A 24571-nucleotide genomic window follows, 5' to 3' on the forward strand; every position below is an offset into this window, starting at 1 on the left:
CGGCTGGCGTCGTTGCCATGGTGCCGCCGAGCGGCCGGCTTCGGCTCGTGGTCACGTGGCCACCCTCGCCTTTCCTTCCCTCCGCCCAATCGCGTTTCCGTATCACATGGTCTCGTCCGCCGGCTTCCGGAAGTGCGTCACAGGGCTCGGGCCTGTCGCCGTTATCGGCCCGCTCGGGAGATCGGCTCCACCGAACACCAAGTGGAGCAGCGGGGCCGGCAGTGAGTGTGTGCGGGACCGGCTGTGTGTGTGTGCGGGACCGGCTGTGTGTGTGCGCGATACCGGCTGTGTGCGTGCGCGGGACCGGCTGTGTGTGTGTGTGTGTGTGTGTGTGTGTGTGCGCGCGCGCGGCGGCCGGCAGCGAGTGCGGGGCCGGGAATGCAGGGCGGGACCGGCGGGCAGGGCACCGGTGGCGGTGTGAGGCCGGGATGCGGCCCGTTGGCTGGGTGCGGGACACACGTCGGGCCGGGCCGCGGGTGGAGCCGGGGCCGGGATCTGATGCTCCGCTGCGGGGCCCTCGCACGGTTCTCGCCGCCCTTCCCTCTCTGGATGCCGGGCGGTGACTTGTCGGGTTCATCACCCCCAGAGTCTTGTGATGGGCTGGGGAACGCGGAGCTGGAAGCACGGTGCGGTGCACGCGGTGGTTTCCATACGCTGTGTGGGGTCTGTGCTTGTTCTGGCCCAGCCTGTGTGTCGGGCGTGCTGGGAAGCTGAAGGAAGAGATGAGCTGGAGTCTTGAGGTTTCTGATCTGTCAGGGAGATAAGGAGCAGAAGGTGATGGAAGTACCTGTGTGCATGGGAAGTGTTTCTGTCAGCTGTATTTGGGACATGGAGGAGTATGGAAGGATGAGCTGGGAGACGGGCAACCTGCTTCACAGCCACCCTATTTGGGTGCTTTTGGGTGCTGAGAGCAGAACCAGGGGACCTCTTCCTGCTAAATGTGCCTCAGACACAGGGGGTGAATTACATCTTGTGCACCCTCTGATGTTGTTCCCTAAGCATTTACGTTAGCCCTGTCTGGCGCTGCCATAGGAAGGCACAGCCTTTCTCCCCAGTCCCCATTCTCCCCGTTCTCCCATTCCTGAGTTTTCCCTTTCCTGTGGCCAGTGGAAGTGTTTGTGCAGCCCCAGCATGAGCTGTACTGGGAGCTGCTCTGTGGCAAGACAACATTTCCCTCTGGCTGCTATCTTGATTTGGTACATGCTGCAGCCACATGGGTGCTTGCAGCAGCACAAGGCTGGACAGCAGAGGCTCAGCAGCAAGACCAGGCTTTTGCAGCTCAGAGGATTGAGTAAGGTCCTGTACCAGTGCCCTGCAGGTTCCCCTGGCATCCACCCAGAGTGGCCTTTCGCCATCACTCCCCTGCAGCAGCTCCTACAGTGCTAAACCCTCTGCTCTGCATGTCCCGGGGATGAATGTCCTGCCTGGCTGCATGCTTCCTGGTGGCAAAGAGGCAGAAAGGCTCAGGCCTATGGCAGGGGGTTGGACCTGGGTGATCGTAAGGTCTTTCCCAACCCAGACCATTGTATGATTAGAATAGGTGAATGGGAATAACTTCTATTAATGGGAATAGCTGCTTTGCCTGCACTCCTCCAAAACCCTGTGTTGCCCACGGTGGCCTTGGACTGCAGTCAGTCTGACAGCTGGAATTTGGCAGAGCTCTAGGTTCTTGGGGCTTTTGGGAATCACTGTCACCAGAGCACCTGAGGGAGCTGAGCCCTCAGTGGGGTGCAAGAGCAGCAGGATTCTCACGGAGGAGGGGCAGTAGCACACAGCCATGTGGTTCTCCTCACACCTTCCTGTGCAGAGGATGGTCCTTGTTCAGCTTGCTGCCACCCTGCCCAGCAGTTACCCTATGCCACCCCTCCAGAGGCACAGGAAGGAGGCAATGGAGCCTCACTGGCCCTGCATGAAGCAGTTGCTGCTTCTTGTCTCCTGCTCCTCCTGGGGCTCTCACCACAGGGGCAAAAGAAATTCAACAAAATACAGTTTCCCAAGCCCAGGTTCACTTTCTGGGTGCTGGGAACTGTCTGCAGCTGATCTGTTCTGGTGTCACTGGGGATGCGTGTGTCAGACCCAGCCTTCCCCTCACTGGGAAGCACAGTGAGGGGCCCTTCCCATTCCCTCTGCAGCCAGGGGTGCTGCTGTGTCCTGGTGAGACCCAGTGTGTGCAGCAGTTTGGGGGTGGCACTGCTGTCCAGGGCTAATGCCAGGCTCTTCCTCATTTCCAGGTTGTTTTGGCCTCTCCACGCAGCAGTGGGAGGTGTCTGTGCCAGGCAGCTGGGCTGGAATTAGTGTTGAGTTTTTTGTTGGCGTCGGTGGCTCTTGGTTACGAGGGAGGGTTGGGTGAAGTGGTTTGGGCACGGTGCCTGGCGTGGGGCTGGCTGTGCCAGGGCTGAGGGCAGGGCAGGACCTGGCTCTCTCAGGTCCCTTCTGTTTGTGGCTACAACTCCATGTTTGTGGCTACTTGCTGTCCCGAGGATCTATAGAACTCAAGCACTCTGGGGATGTGGGGCTTGTGCTCCCTCTAACCAAGTGCTTCCCTTGGAGGTGCTTCCTTCCCCTGTCTGTACCTGAGCAGAGCGGTGGGGTCTGTCGTAGGTCTAGGGGCAAGGGCAGAACAGGGTATTCCTGAGGGCAGGGAGGGAGAGGCAGGCTCAGTGGAGCTGGGCTGGAACAAGGTGCTGTTTGGCTCAGCTCTGTGTCCTCAGACAGGAGCAGGGATGCAGAATGAGGTGTGAATCAGTGCCCCGGGAGCTGCTGCAGGGTGGGCAGGATCCATGTGGACTGACAACCCCCTGCAGACAGTGTGTGCTACCAGGGCCAGCAAGAGAGGAAGAAGCCTTCCCAGCTCTTTGCTTCCACTGCCTCCACCTTGAGTGGGACTGCTGTCAGCGGGTTGTTCCATCTCTCCTCTGTCAAAGCCATGTACACCCAAGAGAGAAGCCAGAGAGCAGGACACTGAGTGGGCCTTTGAGCCCGCAGCTCCACACCCCCCAGGGGAGCTGCCTGCAAGGGCATGTCCAAGGGAGCAGGGTGAGCACTCTGCGGTCTCCCTGGGGCAGCAGAAGCAGAGGTGTCCTGTTTCCAGGCCAGGCCCTGCTGCTGCTGTCTGTAACCCAGCGGGGAGATGAATATGCAAGGCGCAGCGCTCCTGGTTGAGCTCTGAGCTGGTGGGTGGAGAGGAGGAACTCTGCTCCTGCCAGGGAGCTCCGCTCTCATCTGTCACGGGAGCCTGGCCGGAGCTGCTCCTGCTTCTCCCCTTTCTTCCTTCTTAGGGCGTTACTCGCTCCTGCTCCCGCCCTCTTCCATGGGGCGCTGCTTGACTGAAATAGCCGCGGCCGCAGCCGTGGGGCAGCCTGACCCCACGGGCTGCATTTCACACCCTGGGGCTGCCCCATGTCCTCACCTCTGCCTCCAGGTGTCATTACTGCACCGGCGGCTCCTTTGGGCCAGGGTTTGCTGTAATGGGAGCCAAAAGCATGACAATAAAAAAAAAAAAACACCTTTCCAGGTTTTTAATGTGTGGCACACGTGGAAGACCCCCGGTTGTATGTTGGGAGCTCTGACAGGCCCATGTTTTTGGCAGTAAGTGTGGTAACAGCTGTGATGAGGTAGGTTTCCTCACCCAGCGCTGCCTGGGGCTTCCCATCAGTGCCACAGCAAAGGTCGTGTGAGGGCACTGGCCTGGGACAGAGCGTGGATCTTGATGCTGTTGGGTCTTCTCCATCTACTCCTCCTGCCATGCTCGCTCTCTCCTGTCTTTAGGCCACCAGTTCCTTGCCAGAGGGTTTGACCACAGAGGGTCGCCAAGATAGCTGGGCCAGGAAGAAAACGTCGCAACCCTGACCCAGACTCCATCACCGACCCCGGCGGGCCATTTGTGCCCTCCAAACGGCTGAAGATGTCCAGCAGTACCAATGCCCCCGGCCAGAGGACGGTAACTCGGGGCTTGGATGATGCCGCCAACAAGAAGAAGCAGAAGGATCGAGCCAACCAGGAGAGCAAGGAAGGTGAGAGCCCCGCAGCAGTGCCGTGGGGAGCAGGCCCATGGTTTCTCAGCCCCGCAGCCATCTGCTGCTGGATAAGCAGATTTAACTAAGCACTTCCTGCAGCTTATGGTAACCCTAGTGATGTGGGATCCTCTTCTGCACACTGTCCTCTCTGGACCTGTAACCTCCTTCCTTCGAGCACTACTTAGCGCCAACTGTGTGAGGAAGGTCGGGCCTGTGGCTTTGTTAGCTTAAGCCTGAAGTTTGCCTTAGTGGTTGTTTTTAGACTCTGCTTTTGGCTGGGTTGAGCTGCCCTGATCCAGAGTTGAGTGGGGCTGAAGCCTTCGGGTGCTGCTGGAGCTGGAAGTGCAGGATCCCATGCTATTGCTGAGGCCAGATGCAGGGCCTCTGGGTGGGGCTGGTGCGTTAACTTCTGTGTCAGCCAAGGTGTGGCTCCAGTGGAATTGTTGCTGGGGAGTCATTCCCTCTGTGTATGTGATACCAAAAGTGACGCTTCAGGTGTAGTGAATGCCTGCGGGCAGGATGCAGGCCCTGGAAAATGGCTGGATTTCTGTGCCTGCTCCGTTAGGATTGTTGTAACCTCAAAATCACAGGGTGTTTTATAGGCCAAGGTAAATGAGGGCTGTGCTGGAACGGTGGCAGTCCCTGATGTGAAATCCCAGGATACAGAATAGTACCTTCTCTTGCATGGGAGGTGGCTGTATCTCTCTACATCCCCTCTGTGCAGGGCCAGCAAGCTGTAGATCCTCTGAGCAGTGCTGCTGCAGCACTCCTCATACCACCAGCACCTTTGCATTAGTGACTGTGGTGGTCAGCAGAGGTTTCCTACTGGTTCGTAGCTGGTGAATTAAGGTGGTGACAGCTCTCTGGGCAGTCCAGGGTGGAGACCTCAGCTCCCATCGCTGCTGTTCCTCTGCTCCAGGATGAGGTGCTCTTGCTTTGAGGCCCCTGCCAGGCAGAGCTCACCACCCTGTTGGGGGTGGAGCAGGCCCTGAGATGCTTCTGGCTGTTGGAGCCAGTCCTTTTGGGGAGCAGGGATTAGGTATCAGGTCGGTTTGGTTCCCCAGCCTGATCTGGAAGGAGGTTTTGGCTGTGGGCATTGGCAGCTTGTGTGGGAATGGAAATGTTAAAGTGCAGCTGAGCCACGTGGTGTTCTCGTTACAGCAGGGTTGGTTTGAGCACAACCAAACATAGGATTCTTTCTGTCATATCCAGGCAGGGCTCCTCTAAGGCTGGAGGGGCTGAGCAGGAACACACAGCCTGATTACTGCACACACTGAAACATGCCTCAGAGCATCACTGTGTACTGCAGTGATGTGTTGTGCTCCCACTCTGGTGCTGTTTGGACTAGAATATGATGGTATGGCCCAGAGCAGCTGTCCTGGGGGCTGACTTGCTGTGGTGCTGCAGGCAGGGCTCTGGGGAAGGGAGAGGTGTGAGGAAGCAGAGGAGGGAAGTGAGCAGCACGTGCAGGATGAGAGGCCTGTGGAGCGGCTCAGGGGAGAAGAAGGTGAAGTGTGAAGTGTTGGGCATCCATACCAGCCCATGCTCTGAGGTGCCAATGACAGACCTGCCCACACTCTGCTTCTCTGCCCACCAGTGTCTCGCTCTGAGCTCGAGCAGGCTGAGGCTGCCCAGGAGAAGGACTCAGAGGAGGGTAAGTCAAGGTGTGCACCAGCTGCCAGTGCATGGCCATGGAGTGCCCTGTGCAGAGGGATCCGAAGCTCTCACCTTGTCCTTGCCCCATGCTGTGGCATTGAGCAGAACTAACCTAAGTGCTCCCTTGCTGCAGCCTTTATCTTAACAGGGTATGGCCCTCCCAGGGTGGAGAAAGGTGCACCTTCTCCAGTGCACAGTGGGAAGGGCTGTCTGCAAGGAAGAGGCCCTGGGCACGTGGCAGGCTGTGTCTAACTTGGGTGACACAGTGCCACTGAGCATAGCTCTGGGACACACTGCCACCAGCATCCTGCTTGTTTCTGAGCAGGGGACCATGTTGGCCTGGTAAGATCACAAGCCATGTCATCCATGGCTTGGGACCTGTTGACTGGTTTCTGCTTGGTCTAGGACTGCTTTGAGGACAGAGTAGACATCCTCATGCTACAGAGGATACAACAAAACTGACTGAAATTAAGGTGATTTCAATCACCTTTTTGCTTTGAAGACATCAGGATGCCACAGGGCCAGACCTGGATCCTGGCAGGCACCAATGGAGGCTCTGCCTGCAGCAAGGTGCTGCTGCTTCACCTTTTTTGTGTTCTTGGTGGGTCTGCCCATGTCTCAGCCCTGCCAGCAGCACTCACCCAGCAGGAGCACAGTGCTTTGGTGACTGCAGCCAGGCTGCTTGGTTTGCACAGGCAAAAGGGAAGTGGCAACTGCTGATTGTGGTCAGAGTCCACTTGAATCCCCCAGAGTCATTCTGTGGCTTCCTCATTCCCTGGGAAAGCAGTAATTGCTGTGTAGTTGGCAGGAACCACCCATTCTTCCACCCGCCGCTGCTGCATGTGGTGGGACCCACCAGCAGCGCTGCCTTCCTGATCCATCCATTTCCCACTGGGATTCACCTGGGCTCCACAACATGTGCTCTTGTTTGTGGCCTGTCCCATGGGAGCAGGTTGTGAGTGTCAGCTGCAATGACCTCCTTGAATCAAGTGTGCATTGCGGCTCAAGTTTCTCAGCCGAGGAGTGGGCACTGCAGGCTCATGCCCCAGCGAGTGGGTGACATTTCCCTCCCTCTTCCTAGAGCTGCTGCTGGACTGGAAGCAGAATGCTGATGAGATCATTGTCAAGCTGAATTTGGGCAGCGAAGCACTGAAAGTGGAGGATGTGGATGCTGCTTTCACTGACACAGACTGTGTGCTCAAACTACCAGGTATAGTGGGGAACAGAGAAACTGCTGTGCATGTTTCTCCAGTGGGGCTTGGCACAGTTCTGGACTAGATGTGGGGCTAATCCAGGCAGACATAAAACCTTTCCTTCAGGGGCAATGCCCTGCTCTCAGCTGGCACAGCTTCAGCCAGCAGGCAGGGCTGGTAGGAGAGCAGTGTAAAAGAAGAAGGGTGCAGAGCTGGGGAGGGCAGGAGCTGTCCTCTGCACCAAGTGAACAAATGTCCACTCCTGTGCTGGTGCTTTTCTGTCCCCTGCTTGATGGGATGGTTGAGTCAGCCCTGGGTATCCTTTGGAGAAGTGACTGTGCCCTAAAGGCAGGGAGGCCCAGGGCCTTCCGTCTGGGAAGGAGGCCAGCCAGATGTGCAAAGCAAATCCATGGAAGCTGGCTGGAGCCCTGAAAGATCCTGGGGGATGGTGGCAACCTGCCTGCAGCCTCTGGCTCTGGATGAGTGCTTCCTTGATCCTTGGGGGCAGGTGAAAGGAGGCTGTGGGTTAGGTGACAGCTGACTGGAGCTCTGCCTGAGTTGCTGGTCCCCCTCTGCTTGCAGATGGGCGGCAGTGGAGCTGTCAGTTCTTCGAGGAGATTGAGGGCTCCTGCAGCAAGATCCAGTGCAAAAAGGGCAACTTTCTACATCTTGTGCTTCAGAAGAAGATCCCACTCCATACCTGGTCTTCGCTTCTGGTGAGGAGGGGAGGATCTGCCTTTTGAGAGAGCTCATGAAACCCAGGGGAGCTGGGGTGAGGGTTTCACTCCTTGCTCATGGGGCACATCCTGCATCCATGTGCTGCATGAGGGCAGTGAGCTAGCTGCCTCTGTCCCAGGGAGGGGGGCATCGTTGTACCCCTGTTTCTGCCTGCCGCAAAGCCTCCAGGATCTGGAGTGGAGCTCTGGAAAAGAGGAGTGAGGGTGGGGGGCTGTCGGAGAACGTGAGGGGTGCTGCTACCTGGATACCTTCCCACCGTGCTGTGCTGCTTTTCACAGAAGAGAAGGAAAGACGGATCCAAAGAGCTGGCCAAAGGGGCCACGTGCTGGGAGAACGGGAAGGAGAAGGCTGCTTCTGCAGAGCTGGCCTCTGAAGAGCCACGGGCTGAAAGCGCAGAACTGCCGAGATCCCGGCGGGAAGCCTCCAACCCCAAGCGTGCTCCGGGAAGGAGCGAGGCCCTGGGAGGGAAGAGCCCAGCCAGCCCAGGGACGCAGAGTGGCCCCAGCGCCAAGCGGGCAGTTTACCTCAAAGTGGCTCCCACTGAAGAGGAGCCCAATGCCAGAATCACTGGCAGCGTGGAGCCCAGCAAAGGGCACAGCGGGAGGGCCGGGAGCCGCCGCAACGGCAGAGCCAGCCAGCCGGATGCACCCTCGGCCCTTGCGGACCTCGCCGTGCCACTGGAGAAGGTACCCAAGGACACCTCTGCGCCCTCAGTCCCGGTGCAGGGGATGCTGCTCACACAGGGACCTGCTGCAGAAAAAATATGGACTCAGGCAGAGATCAATGTGATCAGACAAAAGTCGTTTATTACAAAGCATTAATCCTTTCTATACTGTTCTCTGCATCTGCTTACAATAGCTTGCTGTATTATAATCAGATATATTTATTATAATTGGATTCATTTTCTTGTAACACAGCAACTACGGTTACATTTACAATAGCTCACTGTATAATATTTGGATACGTCTGCAATAGCTTGCTGTAGTATAATTAGATACATATTCAATAGCTTGTTGTGTTATGATTGGATACATATACAATAGCTTAGTATACTATACTTTGATACATATTCTTGCAGCACACAGCCACTAGTAACAATCAAATAAGCATATGAGAGCTTCACCTTTAAAATTTGCTAACAGTCCACTATTTTGTATCTTAGTTTCTTCTTATCTTGCTTGCACTGTTACTTTTGCTTCTTTACCCACGTCCTCCTTCATCCTTGGTTCATGTCAAGCTCCATGTAGGCACTTGCTGACTTGGGAACGTGGCCATTCTCTGCTAAAAATCCATCCACAGGGACGCATCCCTTCTAATGAGATGGGCTCTGGGGTGCCTTGGTTGGTGCTGTGGTGGAGGAGAGGGGAATGTGAGGACCACACAGTCACAGGACTGTGGTGTTAAAGGAGCTGAGTCAAGCATGGGGGAGCTAACTGTGGAGCCAGGGGGTGACTCTCACAGTCTGTTACTGTGTGTCTCTCTTGAAAGGCTGTGGCGCTGGCCAAGGAGACAGTTCCAGTGGAGATGCCACCCCTCGCAGCTACCACAGAGGTGTTCCCCCACTGCATTGCCACCTGTGTGGAGAAGAGAGTCCTGCAGCCAGGCAGCCCTGCTGAGGCCCTGCGGGGCCGGGACTGCACGCCTGTGCTGGGAGAGAGCTCCAAGGCTGTCCCAGTGGCCACCCCTCCTCTGGGTAGAGGCAGTGAGAAGAGGGACTGGTCCAAGGATGACGTGGCTCTAGAAGCAGCAGCTGATGGTGAGTGGCTGGAACCAAGGAGTCAGCCTGGTCAAGAAGGTCCATCTGGGACCTCTAATGGGTCAAGCTCTAGAGCTGCCTCAAGCGTGCCAGGAACATAACATCTCTCTCTGTGGCTTTCCTCAGAGCCAGAGCCTTTTGTGAGCCTGACCTTTGTCAAGAATGACTCGTACGAGAAGGGCAATGACCTGGTGGTGGTGCACGTCTACGTGAAGGAGATCCACAAGGAGACGTCCAAAGTGTTGTTCCGGGAGCAAGACTTCACACTGGTGTTCCAGACAAGGTACAAATGTGCCTCTGGATGGTGCCAGGCTGCTGCAGAGCTCCTGGCTGTGGCTGGGCTACTGCTGTATTCACCTTTTCTCACTCATTTCCCATTTCTTCACAGTGACTCAAACTTCCTTCGCCTCCATCCTGGCTGTGGGCCCCACACAGTGTTCCGGTGGCAGGTGAAGCTCAGGTACGGCTCCTGCACTGGGGCAGGGGAGCTGAGAGTGCAGAGCTGGAGCAGGAGCCAGTCCCAGCTGATGTGTCTGTGTAGGGAATGCTCATTTCTGTACCTGGGGGTTTTCCCTAACACCATGCTGCACTAATGCCCCAAGCCTGGGCTGCCGTGGCTCAGTGTGGTGGCTTGCAAGGGAGAAAATCCCAGCATCTCCTTGCCTGCAGTTCCCCCCCAGCCTGTTCTAGAGGTCTAGGGGACAGAGTCAGAGCAGCCTGTGTGCATTCTGGGTGGGATGTTCTGCAGAAAGGTGCATGTGGAGCAAGGTTCTACCAGGAAATGGGCCCACTGTGTGCTCAGTGTGGCCAGGCTTGAGGGTTTCACCCTGCTTTTCCAGGGCCACCTTGGGATCAATGCTAGCTGGGTCCCTGGAGGCCATGGCTGTGCCTTGCAGAGGCTTCATCATACTTGAAGTTGCTTTGGGGGGCATTCTGGGGCACCCCTGACTTGCTGCTTGTCTTGCAGGAACCTTATTGAGCCAAACCAGTGCACATACAACTTCACGGTGTCTCGCATTGATGTCTGCCTGAAGAAACGCCAGAGCCAGCGCTGGGGTGGGCTGGAGGCTCCAGCCACACGAGGTCTGCACCCTGCCTCCTTGTCTTGCTGCTGGGGCTGTGTCCTCCAACGTGCAGTTGTGGTGGGGATGGAGAAGGGCTGAGCGGGTGTGGGTGGGAGGGATGTGGGGTAGAATGAGTGCTAAGGGAAGGGCACTGCTGTTCCCCTTGCTCACAGGGAAGAGGGGTAAGAGAGCCTGTGTATGAGCATGGACTGAGTGCCTCAGCCCTGCCATGGACTGCGCGGTGCTGCTAACCACAGGCCCACCCTTCCCCCTTTTTAAGGTGCAGTGGGTGGTGCAAAGGTTGCCATGCCTACAGGCCCTACCCCTCTGGAGAAGAACCCCCCTGGCAGCAACCAGCACCCCCTATCCAGCAAGGAAGAGGCCCGAGCCAGCGACAAAGAGAAGCCACGTGTAGAAGATGGGGGTCTGGATGGTGTGGCAGCACGTACAGCCCAAGAGCACGTGGCAGTGAAGCAAGAGCCACACATTCCCTCGGTGAGAGGGGCCTTGCTGGGTTTGACCTAGGTGGGGGGAAAAGGGAGGCTACTTGTCCCTTTAATGGGACCCCAGCTCCTTGGTGTCACTCTGGAGACTGGCAAACTTCCTGCAGGAGGAAGCAGCACTGCTCAGGTACAGCTGGCAGGATTAGGGGCGGTTGGCCTGTTTAGTTCTGGTGGGAGATGGTGCGATGGTTCCAGCCCTTTCTAAGGGGTGTCTTAGGCTTTTGGGTTCCCCTGGTGTTTCCCCCAAAGCAGCACCCTCACACCCACCTCTGCTTTGGCAGCCCAAACCCACCTGTATGGTGCCACCGATGACACACAGCCCGGTGAGCACCGAGAGCGTGGAGGATGATGAGGACGAGGATGAGAAGAAGAAGGTTTGTCTACCTGGCTTCACGGGGCTGGTGAACCTGGGCAACACCTGCTTCATGAACAGCGTCATCCAGTCCCTGTCCAACACCCGGGAGCTGCGTGACTACTTCCATGGTGAGCCCAGGCCAGGAGTCCCCAGAGCCCTGCACTCAGATGATGCAGCCAGAGACCACCCTGAGCTCCTGCATCTCTTACAGATCGGTCCTTTGAGTCGGAAATCAACTACAACAATCCCCTGGGGACGGGGGGCCGCCTGGCCATCGGCTTTGCCATGCTGCTGCGAGCGCTGTGGAAGGGCACACACCATGCCTTCCAGCCCTCAAAATTGAAGGTAGGGCTGCAGGCAGCAGCAGAGCCAAGCAGGAGCTGCTGAGGGTCCTCTGTGTGTACCTACCTACCCTGTTAGTGCCACAGAGTGAGGTGGATGCACATGGTGCATCTAGGCTTTGTGTGTGAAGCAGTGGTGCTGCTGGCCAGCCCTGACTATGTGCTCCTCCAGGCAATCGTGGCCAGCAAAGCCAGCCAGTTCACTGGCTATGCCCAGCACGATGCTCAGGAGTTCATGGCCTTCCTGCTCGATGGCCTGCATGAGGACCTCAACCGCATCCAGAACAAGCCCTACACAGAGACTGTTGACTCAGATGGGAGGCCTGATGAGGTGAGGATGGCCTTTCCCTGGGAGAGCAGCCAGAGCCTGGGTAGTTCAGTGTGTTGCTAAGCCCTTTCTCCCTGCAGGTTGTAGCTGAGGAGGCCTGGCAGCGGCACAAGATGAGGAACGACTCTTTCATTGTGGACCTCTTCCAGGGCCAGTACAAATCCAAGCTGGTGTGCCCAGTGTGTTCCAAGGTAGGACAGTTCTGGAGTCTCTGTCCCTGTCCTGGCCATACAGCAGGCTCCTGACCCTCAGAAAGCACAGTTCACAGGGCAATGCTGAGGTGGCCCCATTGATTTTGGCCCCAAGCACTTCCCACAACTGAGTGTGTTCCCTCATCTGCAGGTATCCATCACCTTTGACCCATTCCTGTACCTCCCGGTGCCCCTTCCTCAGAAGCAGAAGGTGCTGACTGTGTACTACTTTGCAAAGGAGCCACACAAGAAACCCATTAAGGTAAAGGACATTATCTACTCTGGTGGGGAGGGAGCCTGAGAGTGCTCCTGGAGGTGCCCCAGGCAGCTGGTCCTGTGCCCACAGGCTAAGCCTTGTGTTAAGTAAGGCCCACGCATGCCTTGGTGTGGTGTGACTGATGTGGTGCTCTCTTGGTGGCAGTTCCTTGTGAGTATCAGCAAGGAGAACTCCAGTGCCATGGAGGTGCTTGACTCAGTGGCCCACAGCGTGCGTGTGAAACCAGAGAACCTGCGCCTGGCAGAGGTGAGTGTGCTCACGGGCTACTCTTGTGGGTGCCCCAGTTCCCACAGCACTGCACGGAACATGTTTACTGATAGTAGCTTGTCCATATGCAATGTGTCCATGGGATGGATTGTCGTGGTTGGCAGTGTCATGCACAGGGTGCTGCTGGGCAGATCAGGAGGGTAAGGGATGTCCATTCTCCCTTGGTGGGGTAGGGAGCTGAGCACAGCATCCCTGTGGTGCCGCTGTCCCACAGCTCATTGTAGGGCTGAGGCTTCCTGAGGAGAGGAAGCGTGGGACAGCCCTCACACAGCCCTGCTCTGCTTTCCTGGCAGGTGATCAAGAATCACTTCCACCGCATGTTCCTGCCATCCAACTCACTCGACACAGTCTCCCCCACGGACCTGCTGTTCTGCTTCGAGGTGCTGTCCCCAGAGCTGGCCAAGGAGCGGGTGGTGGAGCTGCAGGTCCAGCAGGTAAGAGGGGTAACACTGAGACTACTTGTGAGGCTGAGCAGGAGGGGGAGAGCTGCAGCAAGGGTGACGAGCTGCAGTGAGCACCGATGCCCACCGAGGCTGCCTTGTCCTGCGCAGGTGCCCTTCCCTGCCCAATGGGTCCTTTCTCCTGCAGCGTCCGCAGGTGCCCAGCGGCCCTGTGGCCAAGTGTGCAGCCTGCCAGAAGAAGCAGCTCTCGGAGGATGAGAAACTCAAGCGCTGCACGAGGTGCTATCGAGTCGGTTATTGCAACGTGTGAGTTGGCTGCCAGAGAGGGAGGGTCTCTTGCTTGGAAGGGCTGGTTGGGATTGTTCATCCTCCACCATGTGGGATGGAAAGGATCCAGTCTGGCTCATGTTACTCCCCTCATCCCCACTGTGCCCCTTTGGCCTTGTGCTTCTGCCCGGGCTGGTCACGATGCTGGGTTCAGCAGGGGCTGTATGTGTTACAGGGCATGTCAGAAAACACACTGGCCAGACCACAAGGCTTTGTGCCGCCCCGAGAACATCGGTTTCCCCTTCCTCATCAGCGTGCCCGAGTCCCGCCTCACCTACGCCCGCCTGGCCCAGCTGCTGGAGGGCTACGCAAGGTGAGGGTGCAGGGAAGGAGGGTGCCCCCGCCCCAGAGCCCTGTGCCTGCCCTGCTCTGACTCCTACCTTCTTGCACAGGTACTCAGTCAGTGTGTTCCAGCCTCCGTTCCAGCTGGCACGGATGTCACCAGAGCAGGGGCTGCAGCCTTTGCTCCCGGACAATCTGGAACCCCTGCCCAAGAGCAGTTGTGCATCAGCCACCTCTGCCCCTGAGCTGGAGGACAGGGACAGGACTTCCAGCCTCCTGCAGGAGCCCCCTCTGTCGCCAGCTGTGCCTGAGCTGCATCCAGAGATGGGAGATAACAGCACTGACCGGAGCAAGGTCCTGGCAGCCAGGAGTTCCCTGCTGAGCCTGGATTCGGGCTTCCCCGAGCACATGTTGTTGCAGGGCGATAGCTGCTGTGAGAAGGAGCCGTCTTATGAGCGAGCCCTCAAGCCAGAAGGTAAGAAGTGCTACAGTGCTCACCATGGCTGTGCCGGGAGCCTGGGCTGCCCCAGGACAAAACAGGAGCAATTCTCCCTTCTTGAGCTGACCTTCCACCACAGTATCTGTTGTGAGCTGGGTTTGGGGACATAAACGAGGCCCTGGGAGCTGTGTTTTGGCAGCACTGCCCCACCTGAAATGCCTTCCTGCCCACGCTCTGCCTTGCCCTGGGGCAGCAAAGCGGAGACCTGACGGGGCTGGAGCGCTGTGTTGCAGTGAAAGGGGTGGGGAGGAAGGTGGAGGCTGGCAGAAGCCTCCCATGGGAGGGCCAAGCCCCTCCGGGCTGCGAGCGCAGCGCTTCCCTCGCTGTGACTCAGCTGCACGGGAGCAGCCTCTCGCTCTGCTTGCCTGTCACGTTTTCCAGCCACTTGTCTGGGGATGGCAGCAATGTGCAGCAAAGGGGCAAGGCAGAGGAGCACAGCTTGCCAGGGGCAGGCGCCTGCTAAAAATAGTCAAGGACACGGGGCACGTGGTTGTGTCCCTGCAAGGCCGTAGCATGTGAGGTGGGGGTGGGGGCACTGCGAATTCTTGGCCCCTACGCAGGGCAGACAAGGCAGTGCCACCACAGAGCTGTCCCTGCCTGCCCACAGCTGCCATCCCTGGGTACCAGCACACTCCAGACTCACTGAGCGCTCGCGCCACACAGTTCTACATCAACAAGATCGATGCTGCCAACAGAGAGTACAAGCTGGAAGATAAAGGTGAGCTCAGGGCCAGGGGAAGTGCCACCTTTACCCCTCATGTGCCCAGCACAAAGTGAACTCAGATGGGATGGTGGCCCCCAGGCTGGATCTGGCATAGGGGAGGGCATGGCTCTGCTGTATAGAGCCTGGAAGCTCTTCTCTGGCATGACATTCCTGCTCTACTCAGCAAATAGATCAATTCCCTTCAGTCTCCTGTATCCACAGAGGGTCTGTGATCTCTGAGTCACCTCTTGTCTAAATGGGATGCTCTCATCCAGTGCTGGTTATGTAGGTGCTGCCAGCCTTGTCCACTGCTGTTTATGGATTCTGCTGCTCTGGGGTGGTGAACCTGGCCATGGGGTCCCTTCCTGGCAGCAGTGTATAACTGCTGTATCGAGCTGGGATTAGCAAGCATCTAGCCCCAACAAAGTGGCTTGGCCCAGCCTTGTGGAGCAGGCATGTGAGGTATGTGCCCCCTCTGCAGGTGACACCCCCCTGGAGCTGACAGATGACTGCTCCCTCGCCCTGGTGTGGAAGAACAATGAGCGCCTCAAGGAGTTTGTGTTGGTGGAATCCAAGGAGCTGGAGTGCATGGAGGACCCGGGCTCAGCCAGCGAAGCAGCCCGCGCTGGCCACTTCACCCTGGAGCAGTGCCTCAACCTCTTCACCAAGCCTGAAGTTCTGGCCCCAGAGGAAGCGTGGTGAGGACAGTGGCAGGGTGGGTTCCAGCCTGGGGGTCCAGGCACCAGCGGGGGTTTCCCAGGAGCTGCCTGGACTTGCACACTGCTGCTGCTGGCAGGCAGGAGCGCTGGGGAGGCCGTAAGCCAGCAGGAAGCAATGCCAGCACTCCACAGGACTCTGCTGCCTGATCCTGGCAGGGGAGGCTGAGACCTCCTCCATCCCGTTCAGTGGGGGACCTTGGGGGTGACCTGAGGCTCTCCCCACACCGGTAATGGGCTTGCTCTTCCCCCAGGTACTGCCCCAAGTGCAAGCAGCACCGTGAAGCCTCCAAGCAGCTGATGCTGTGGCGGTTGCCCAATGTCCTCAGCATCCAGCTCAAGCGCTTCTCCTTCCGTAGCTTTATTTGGAGGGACAAGATCAATGACATGGTGGACTTCCCTGTCCGGTGAGAGCCTGGGGAGGGGCACAAGGTTGCCCGGGTTGGCACTGCCTGTGCTGCCATCCTAATGCTGGTCAGCCCCTGACTGTCCCCATGTCTCTCCCCAGAAACCTGGACCTGAGCAAGTTCTGCATTGGCCGGAAGGGCGAGCAGCAGCTGCCCGTGTACGACCTGTATGCTGTGATCAACCACTACGGAGGCATGATCGGGGGGCACTACACAGCGTACGCCCGCCTGCCCAATGACAAGAACAGCCAGCGCAGCGACGTGGGTGAGGATCTGCCCCCTCTCTGTCCCCAGCCCTGCTTCTTCAGGGGCCTGGCTGCTCACTTTAACCCTTCTTTCCTCCTCAGGCTGGCGGCTCTTTGACGACAGCACAGTCACCACCGTGGATGAGAGCCAAGTGGTAACCAGATACGCCTATGTCCTGTTCTACCGCCGGAGGAACTCTCCTGTGGAGAGACCCTTGCCAGGGCACCCCCCGGACCACCGAGCCGAGCGCACCCCCTCTGCCGAAGCTGCTGCCAGCCAGGTGAGAGCTCGCATCCCTTTCGGCACTGTCAGAGCCCACAAAGCCTTGAACCGTGCTCATGGGCAGGGCCTGACCTGTCTCTGCCAGCACCCGTGGAGCCTGGCACGGCACCGCTGCGGTGCCTGTCCCTCTTGGACACTGAAGAGCTTGCGCCAGCCAGGCACTATGGCCTGCAGTGCCCTGTTCTTGCTGTTAGCATGGGACATTATCTGCACTGAGGGACTATAGGAGAGCTGGTTCATGTCATCAGGGTGGGAGGGCGCAGGACCGGGCTCGCTCTGCTGGTGTCTGCACTGGAGGCAGGCTGTGAGCGGTGTGGTAGGCTCTGGCTGTGCCAGGGATTGGTGAGAACCTGCCCTCTGCAGCTACACCGCAGTCGGGGTGGGGGGAGATTCTGTGTGCTGGGGCCCAGCTCAGGGCCAAGCTAGGTGCAAAAAAGGCAAAGGGCAACGCTGAGCCTGAGCCTGGCAGCCTCTGCTGTGTGCTGCTGGAGGCATACCTGCTAGAGCGGGCTCTGCTGCCGGGCCACTCGGCAAGGAGGGCTGTGCCGGCAGCACTGTGCTCTCGGCGTGTGCTGGTGGGGAGCGGGTGGACTGGTCTTCATGTGAGTGTCAGACAAGGGGACACAGCTCGGCACCCTCCTGGCCAGCCCCCTGCATCCTGGGCTGCAGCTCTTCCCCCTGTGCTTGATGTGTGGGATCTGAGGACAATGCTCAGCTCTGCACGGCTGCACATGGGGCCGTCTGGCTCATGCATTCCTCAGCCTGGCGCTGATTTTGGCATCGTGGCTCTCGGCTGGGGACAGGAGCTGCCTGTCCTTGGAGCCAGGGACTGTCTGGCAAGTTGGTGTCTGCCTGCCTGGGCTGCTCCTTGTAAGCGGCGAGGAGAAGCAGACAGGCCAACCCAATATGGGTGATAAGCAAACTTCTACTTTATTTGTGACATATATATAGGAGTGGTATTCAGCCACTCCTCCTTGGCACAACAGTATTGGTTAGCCCCACACAGCTTCCTCCACGTTCTCCTCCCATGTCCGGTTTCCGGTTACCTGTGGGGGCCACCCCCTGCCTTGCTCGCACAGCCCTCCAGGGCTCTATGGTCCTGCTCCTAGAGTCATTCTGCAACAATTCCCCCCTTTTTCTTTGTGTGAGCAAGTCATTGTGGGTTATTCTGTTCACCTGTTTTATCACACAACTGTAAGCAAGTCTAATAGCTATGATGATTAACCTAACCATGATACATAAGTGCAATACTTTGAACAGCAGTGTTTGACTGTAATGCCCCGTGAAGACAACCATCTAGTTATTCTTAGGATATTGCTCATTTACTATTGCTGGGTAAGCTGAGCCAGGGTGCATCGAATTAGCATAATCAGAGAGACTCATACAACACATTCCATCAAACTCTTCACATCCATATCCCTGTTCCAACAGCAAAAGGTTCTGCAGTGTTGCATGTCTTACAGAGTCAACATTAAAACAAATCAGAAATTGCCTTCGATGTAGAATTGTCTGCTTAGCAACTCAGCAACCCAGTCTGCTTAGTTGAGCCAAGGCCCCGGCTGAAGCATTTACAGTGATTTGGCATATTATGATTGGATACATGTTTTGAAGACCCTTAGTGACTAGCATATAATTGGTTAAACACAGGTGTGAGAACTCAACCTTGAAAGCTTGCCAACAGTCCACAGTTCTCATTAACTTGGTGAATTCCAGCCTCTTATCTTGCTTTCTTAAGCTTCTTCAGGCCTCTCATGGCCTTGCTGTATCTTTCAGGACTATTCAAAGTTTACGTACTAATTATGCATTCTCCCGTGAGAACACTGTCTCCACATCTCCCCCCTTTTGTTTTATCCAGTAACAAGTCGCTACTATAGCAAGGCACACACACATTTACATTAGCAGAGTAACTATTACAGGGTGCAGCAGCATGTTGAAGATGCTGATGGCAGTGAGGGACTAGCCAAAGAAATTTCTTACCAGTGGAATTCTCCCACCCTCTTAATTTGTTCTATCACCTGCTTTATAAGACTACCATTGTATTAAAATCTTTCTAGCTTTTGCCTTAGCATTTTCTAGCAGCTACTGCAAATTTCCATACTCTAACATCTCTTTTACAAGTGACAAATCTGTACAATACAAGGTGCAGTTTCTTATTAGCAACTAGCTAGTAAATACAGGTGGTTTTATACACAAAATCACAACCTCTAATAATAGCTACTTTACAAGCACACATATTCAGGATGTTACTTAACAGTTGTCCCCAAGTGATGTTTTGCAGTTAATCGTTCTTTCTCTTCCTCTCTCTCATTCTGCTTGGGGTATTCACGATCAGCTCCTGTAGCTGAGGCATCAGGTTTTTCCATTCGTCTGTCTAGCTCATGGCAAGGCTTGACAAACTGCAGGCAGTCGCCGTGGACCTGTAGGCAGGAGAACACAAATATACCCCGTTTCCCAGGTTATCAGTTCTTGAGAAGCAGACAGGTTAAACTGCACATTGTTAACTGTCGAGGAGTTTGCTGCATCATTGCTCTTTTCTCTTTTTTTTTTAATCCCTGCAAAAGCCGGCCTGCTCGGCAGCAGCTATAAGTACCTGCCGGCAGCCGCACTTTTACATTAACTCTTTCATGCCCAAAATGTTAAAAGCTACCCATTAAAAACTTTTACATGAACCCAACAATACATAAAACACCGATTGCCCTCAGTACACACACACGCACACGCGTATGGGATCCCACAAGCACACCACACAATATTTGAAGCACAAACTCCGGACAATCATTACTCCCACTACAGTTCCACGTACAGAGCGTGGCACAAGGACCCTGTGGAGACTAATAGCAAACCAGCTCCGAGAAGCATCATTGCAGTGCGAGGTGGCAGGCTCAACCTTAGCGGGTGTCCCCGCAGAGGCTCTGCCTCCCCCACAGCGCATGAGGCTTGGGCTTTTATACTGACCAAAACGCACACTCATTCCGACGCAGGTGGCCAGCCTGTGCTGGGAGAAGTGGCCAGCAGTATCTACAAAGGTCTCCAAGGGTTGATAGAAACCTGGACATACTTATATTTACCAACTTCTAGTACATGAGTATCACAGAGAAACTGTATGGGCTCCCCCTGTCAATTGCAAGAAAAAAAATCGTAACATATACAGCTTGAGTATAAGAGGATTTTAACGCATACATGGTCACTGTTTGTCAAGCCTCCTTAACTATTTTGAGATCAAGAGCTTCCCACTCTTTAGCCCCCTGCTGTGTAGTAAACACAGGATATGCAAAGATGCCCACTGCAGAAAATTCCCCAGTAATGATCGCATCCTTGGTTACCCATTGTTACAACTGAGCGTCTCCAGGGCCAGTGAGTCTGAGCAGACCGACCCGGGAGGCGAAGAGTCAGGGTCTGGAAGCAGAGGATATAAATCTGGCTCGGATTCAGGGGATTCGGGGGCTGATCCTGCGCCGAACTCAGGGTCTCCGTTGCTCGCAGCTGTGTCTTTCTTATCTCTTGTTCGGTATGTGGCCATCTGCAGACCTGGCTCCTCTATAACCGAGTTAAAAATTTCCACTCTAGGGCATAGTGTGCTGGAGAGGCTCGCAGTTCCTTTAAATCTCCCGCTCGCGCATGATCTCTGTTTTCTACTGCGTGCTTCAAAATGGCGCCGCCATCGATCCGGTGCCGAGGCACTGCCCTCTTTCTTTCGGATTCCTCGACATTTATCACGCGTATACCTTCTAATATACTTTCTCTGTCCTTTTCAAAGTCCCTGCTTTCGGAACTGGGGTGGTGGGGGAGCAGGGGGTTACACCTCCTCCGCGGCACCTTCTGATGGAGGGGGAGAAAAGGAAGGGGGGGGGGAGGGAAAACCCTGTGCTCCCGCGAGCTGGGGGGAACGAGTTGTAATCTTCCCCCGGTTTCAACCGACTGGGGACGTCTGTTCCTAGTTTCTCCGTTGCTACCGCGGCAGTTTTCTTTTCTGCCTTGTAACCTTTTATACAGTTTATTACTTCTCTCCGTGGTTTACCGAGTTTCTCTGCCGTTTTATCATCGTTAAACATTGAGTCAGATAGTTCATCACCAAACTTTCGCCGCTCACTCTTCTCAAAAACTGTATTAGGATCTACAAAAAATCCCTTAACCTTCCCTTCAGCCACTAGACCTGCTAGCTGCTTTAGAGTCTCAGGCTCAATTCCGCGCTTTTATAAAAAGCACTGTAATAAGTCTAGGGCTACCTCTCAGTCCATTTTCATGGCGGCTTTTTCCGGATCGTCTTCTCCTGGATTGTCCTGTAACCTCGGTCTCTGGATCGGCCTCCCGACACAGCAGTGTCTGGTTCGCCCCAGTGGCGGACTCCTTTCAGTTAGTCCAAGCACCCGGGTCCGTCACGCCACCGCAGCAGCATTGCCCGCGCTCCCTGGCCGCTGCCGCCGGCGCCGCTCACTCGCCGTTCCGGGTCCCCGTTAACCAGGGCCCTGTATCCGGGTCCCCGTTAACCGGGGCCCTGTAATCCAGGTCCCCGTTAAACCGGGGCCCTGTAATCCGGGTCCCCGCTAGTCGGGGCCCTGTATTCCGGGTCCCCAGTGACCAGGGCCCTGTAGTCCGCGTCCCTGTTTGGGTGCCATTTGTAAGTGGCGAGGAGAAGCAGACAGGCCAACTCAGTATGGGTGATAAGCAAACTTCTACTTTATTTGTGATGCAGTTCACTTATATAGGAGTGGTATTCAGCCACTCCTCCTTGGCACAACAGTATTGGTTAGCCCCACACAGCTTCCTCCACATTCTCCTCCCATGTCCAGTTTCCGGTTACCTGTGGGGGCCACCCCCTGCCTTGCTCGCACAGTCCTCCAGGGCTCTATGGTCCTGCTCCTAGAGTCATTCTGCAACAGCTCCTGTCTGGGGAGGCTTTCCATGTCCTGGAGCAGCTCCTGGGCAACAGGCTGCCCTGGCCATCCCGTGCTGGCAGTGGGATCCTGCAGCAGCTCAGCATACACCCCGGAGCACTCCAGGGCTCAGTGGTCCCTGGCAGTGCTGAATCCCCATGATGATGGGTGCACTGGATCCCCCTGGGGCTCAGTGGGTCATTGTCCCCTCTGCAATGGGTGCATTGGATCCAGCAGTGATGGGTGCACTGGATCTGGCAACGACGGGTGTACTGGATCCTGCCGGGATCACCTGGATCCTCCCAAACACTGGGTGCTCTCCAGAGACCTGCTCCCTGATTAACTACTCTGCATGATCACCGGCACGCTGTGAAGGGCCAGGCTGTGATTGGCTGCCTGCAGATAATCCTGGAAGCTGGGCTACAATTGGCTGCTAGAGCATCCCCACCCACCCAAGCAGAGCTGTGACTGGCTGTGCTGTGACCGTGCCTCCTGCTCCTGCTGCCCCGGCTGCCTCTGGATTGGCTGTTGGCTGGGAGATCCAGTTGGGATCACAAAAGCTGGGCTCTGATTGGCTGCTGCCTGCCCCCTCGCCGCTTGGACCTGCCAATGCCAGCGCATCAGCTCTGCCAGGATCCGGCTCCACTCCCTACAGCCCCACGAAGACCTTGCTCTGAGCACCAGCGCTGCCGAAGAGCATCGCATCGGGGCGGGCGCGACAGTGCTGGTGCTGCATGGGGAGGCGGGCGGCTGGCTGGGCACAGGGCTGGGCTGGCACGCAGCCGCTGCCCCGGGGGATGGCGAGGGGTGTTGCCTGTTGTGTTCTCCAAGTGCTGACGCAGGTTTCCACATCGCAGGCTTCTCTGATCTGGCAGGAACTGGAGGCTGAAGAGCAAGACACGCAGCTCGAGACACCCCAAAGGCCTGCAAGAAATCCCTGGAGGCCCCATGGCCAGAAGCAGAGTCCGGGGACCCACCAGCACCCAGATGAAGGCTGCATCAGATACTTTGTCCTGGCCACCACGGCCGCAATTGTGGCTCTCTTCCTGAACGTCTTCTACCCGATCATTTACCAGACCCGCTGGAGATAGGCACAGTCACACAGCCAGCTGCAGGCGCAGGGCTCCAGGTCATGCTGCATGGCAGCAGGACAAGCAGCCAGGAAGGACTCACCGAGGGAAGTGTGGAGCCGTCGGCTCCTGCCTGTCTGCTCTGCATCTCCGTGCCAGCACAGAATCAGGAGCCCCTCTGCCCTCCCTCACCCTTGCTGCATGTGGGGCAGACCTCGTGGCTACCTGCTGCTCAGGAAGGAATGTTGATGCTGCACACTGAGCACCTCCACTTGGTCCCAAGACAGAAGCAGAGACCTGCCAAGAGCCTGCTCCAAGGGCAGGATGCCCTGATACAGTTCCTTGTCCAGTTGTGCTGCTGCAGGACCCCTGGGCCTGGTGTGATTGTGGCTCCTGGGCCAGCCCAATCCCTCCTGTTGAGCTTCCTAGTGCATCTGCCCCTACACCAGGAGTATTGTGCACTCTACCCCTATGCTGGGGCCTTGTCATTGAGGGCTGCTGTGCTTCCCCTTCACCCCTGCTGTGGGTCAGGGTAATCTGAGCCGGGGTGCCCACGATGAGCACCCACCAGCACCGTGGGGGTCTCTGCCAGGAGAGCACATTGGGACCTCGGTGTGTTAGTAAATCCAGGTTTTCCAAACAGCTGCAGCATCCCTGTCCTGGTGTGCTGGGACCCTCACACAAGGGCAGGGACTCCACACTGGAGCCACCTCTCTGTGCCTGAGGCCACTCTGGCACAGCCGGCATGGGGACTGTGCCCTGTGCTGCACCTAGGGCCGGATGCGCCCTGTGCTGCAGCAGGCTCGGGGCTGGGCTCTGCCTGCCCGTGCCATGGGGCACGTGCCAGCTGCAAGGAGCTCAGCAGCAGACGGTGCCGTGGGGTTGGGCCACGGGCTGCAGCTCCCGCGGTGTCTGACATTGAGACGTGTTGCCCTTGGCAGAGCATGGCTCAGACTGCTCCGGCGTGTTTGGGTGTGAGAGGTGACTTCAGAGCCCTGTGACTTCCTTTTCCGTCTCCATCGCTGTCCCACTGCCGGTGCCCTTGGCTGCCTCGGGAAGGATGCTTGGCAGAGAGGAAGCTCTCCTGTGTTAGTGCCTGCTGCTCAAGCAGCGCAGCGGGGAGCCGCCACCTCGCTCCTGCACCTCTCTCTGCACGCGTGCTGCGCCGTGCCGGGTCCGTACCGCAGGCTGTGCCGTGGTCATGAGGTGTCCGTCCTGGAACAGTCGCCTCATTGTCTGCAGCTCTGGGGCTCGCCGGCTTCCCCCGCTCACCCACAGCGCCGGCCTCGTGGGGCTGACTCAGTGCCCGGCACCAGGGCCATGCCCTCTGCTCCGGCTGTGGGTCGGGACCCACATGCTGCTGCCTGCTCTGCCTGGAGCTGGGTGGCCGGCAGGGCCCTCTCAGCCCTTGGAAATCCCCTCTGGTCCTGCACTGGCAGCCGTCCTCACCGATGCTGGCCCCGCGCCCGTGCCGGGGCGTCGGGCTCTGCTCAGACTGGCCCTGGCCGCGGCAGCCCCGGGGGCACGAGTGCCGGGCTGGGGAGAGGCTCAGCGTGCTGCAGCCTGGCTCTCCTCTGGCAGGCAGGTACCCCCAAGCATGCGGGGGCTGCCATCGCCTCCTGCTCTCCTGGTTGTACCTGCAGTGTGGGGTCCCTACACTGAGGTGCTGTCCTCCCCCAGGACGAAGGAGGGAAGAAGATGGGTGGGCAGGGTGCTGGTCTCCCTTCTCATCCCCACCTTCTGCTTGCAGGGTCTGCCCCCGGTGCCGTTTGGATCCGGCCTGGCCCCTGAAGCAGCCCCGGCTGCAGAAGGCCTCCCCGAGCGCTTCGCCAGCCCTGCCGAGCGCCCGACCCCCTCCTACAGCAGCATGGAAGAAGTCGACTGAGCACCGCGGGCACTGCCACGGGGTGTGCTGCCGGGCCGGGCACCGGGGTGGGGGGGGATGTGGTGGCGGTCGGGTCGGGGTTTGTCCTGCACTCATTAAACTCGTTCAACTCCACTCGGCTCCGCTGCCTGCTGTCCCCTGACGCCCTCTGCTGCTGCTGACGCCCCCGGGCACCGTGTCCTTTGCTGTCCCCC

General features: G+C 57.3%; 1 protein-coding gene across 12 annotated transcripts; it reads left to right on the forward strand.

Annotated features, from left to right (window-relative positions):
- The first annotated feature begins 80 nt into the window (after positions 1 to 80).
- Positions 81 to 24473, forward strand: USP19 (ubiquitin specific peptidase 19). 12 transcript variants are annotated; one of them, XM_061456158.1, is made up of 28 exons: positions 2175 to 2308; positions 2602 to 3421; positions 3515 to 4013; positions 5614 to 5670; positions 6754 to 6882; positions 7448 to 7581; positions 7882 to 8289; positions 9092 to 9359; positions 9486 to 9642; positions 9748 to 9819; positions 10327 to 10442; positions 10740 to 10918; positions 11208 to 11409; positions 11493 to 11626; positions 11795 to 11953; positions 12031 to 12141; positions 12293 to 12403; positions 12563 to 12664; positions 12979 to 13119; positions 13274 to 13392; positions 13589 to 13726; positions 13806 to 14170; positions 14802 to 14912; positions 15379 to 15595; positions 15868 to 16020; positions 16122 to 16285; positions 16368 to 16546; positions 22280 to 23035. In XM_061456158.1, the coding sequence occupies exons 3-28, from the start codon at positions 3905 to 3907 to the stop codon at positions 22511 to 22513; spliced, it is 4269 nt and encodes a 1422-aa protein (XP_061312142.1). In that variant the 5' UTR covers positions 2175 to 2308; positions 2602 to 3421; positions 3515 to 3904; the 3' UTR covers positions 22514 to 23035. The 12 variants fall into 12 exon arrangements, with proteins under 12 accessions (XP_061312138.1, XP_061312148.1, XP_061312147.1 ...); XM_061456153.1 differs by lacking the exon at positions 2175 to 2308 and having other exon boundaries at positions 3403 to 3421; positions 3515 to 3614; positions 3769 to 4013; positions 10704 to 10918; XM_061456154.1 differs by lacking the exons at positions 2175 to 2308; positions 2602 to 3421 and adding an exon at positions 81 to 221 and having other exon boundaries at positions 3769 to 4013; positions 10704 to 10918.
- Positions 24474 to 24571: the final 98 nt, after the last annotated feature.

The sequence above is a fragment of the Pezoporus flaviventris genome, unplaced genomic scaffold (genome assembly GCF_033815535.1).
Source record: "Pezoporus flaviventris isolate CSIRO_AGI_PZ_B2104156 unplaced genomic scaffold, CSIRO_AGI_Pfla_v1 ptg000021l, whole genome shotgun sequence".
Taxonomy (NCBI): domain Eukaryota; kingdom Metazoa; phylum Chordata; class Aves; order Psittaciformes; family Psittacidae; genus Pezoporus; species Pezoporus flaviventris.

Excerpts from the sequence above, each read along its gene's own strand:
- USP19 (XM_061456154.1), top strand. The coding sequence starts at position 3,905 with ATGTCCAGCAGTACCAATGCCCCCGGCCAGAGGACGGTAACTCGGGGC. Across the intron at positions 9,820-10,326 it reads CGGTGGCAGGTGAAGCTCAG|GAACCTTATTGAGCCAAACC; the intron begins GTACGGCTCCTG and ends CTTGTCTTGCAG. Across the intron at positions 11,627-11,794 it reads TCCAGCCCTCAAAATTGAAG|GCAATCGTGGCCAGCAAAGC; the intron begins GTAGGGCTGCAG and ends GTGCTCCTCCAG.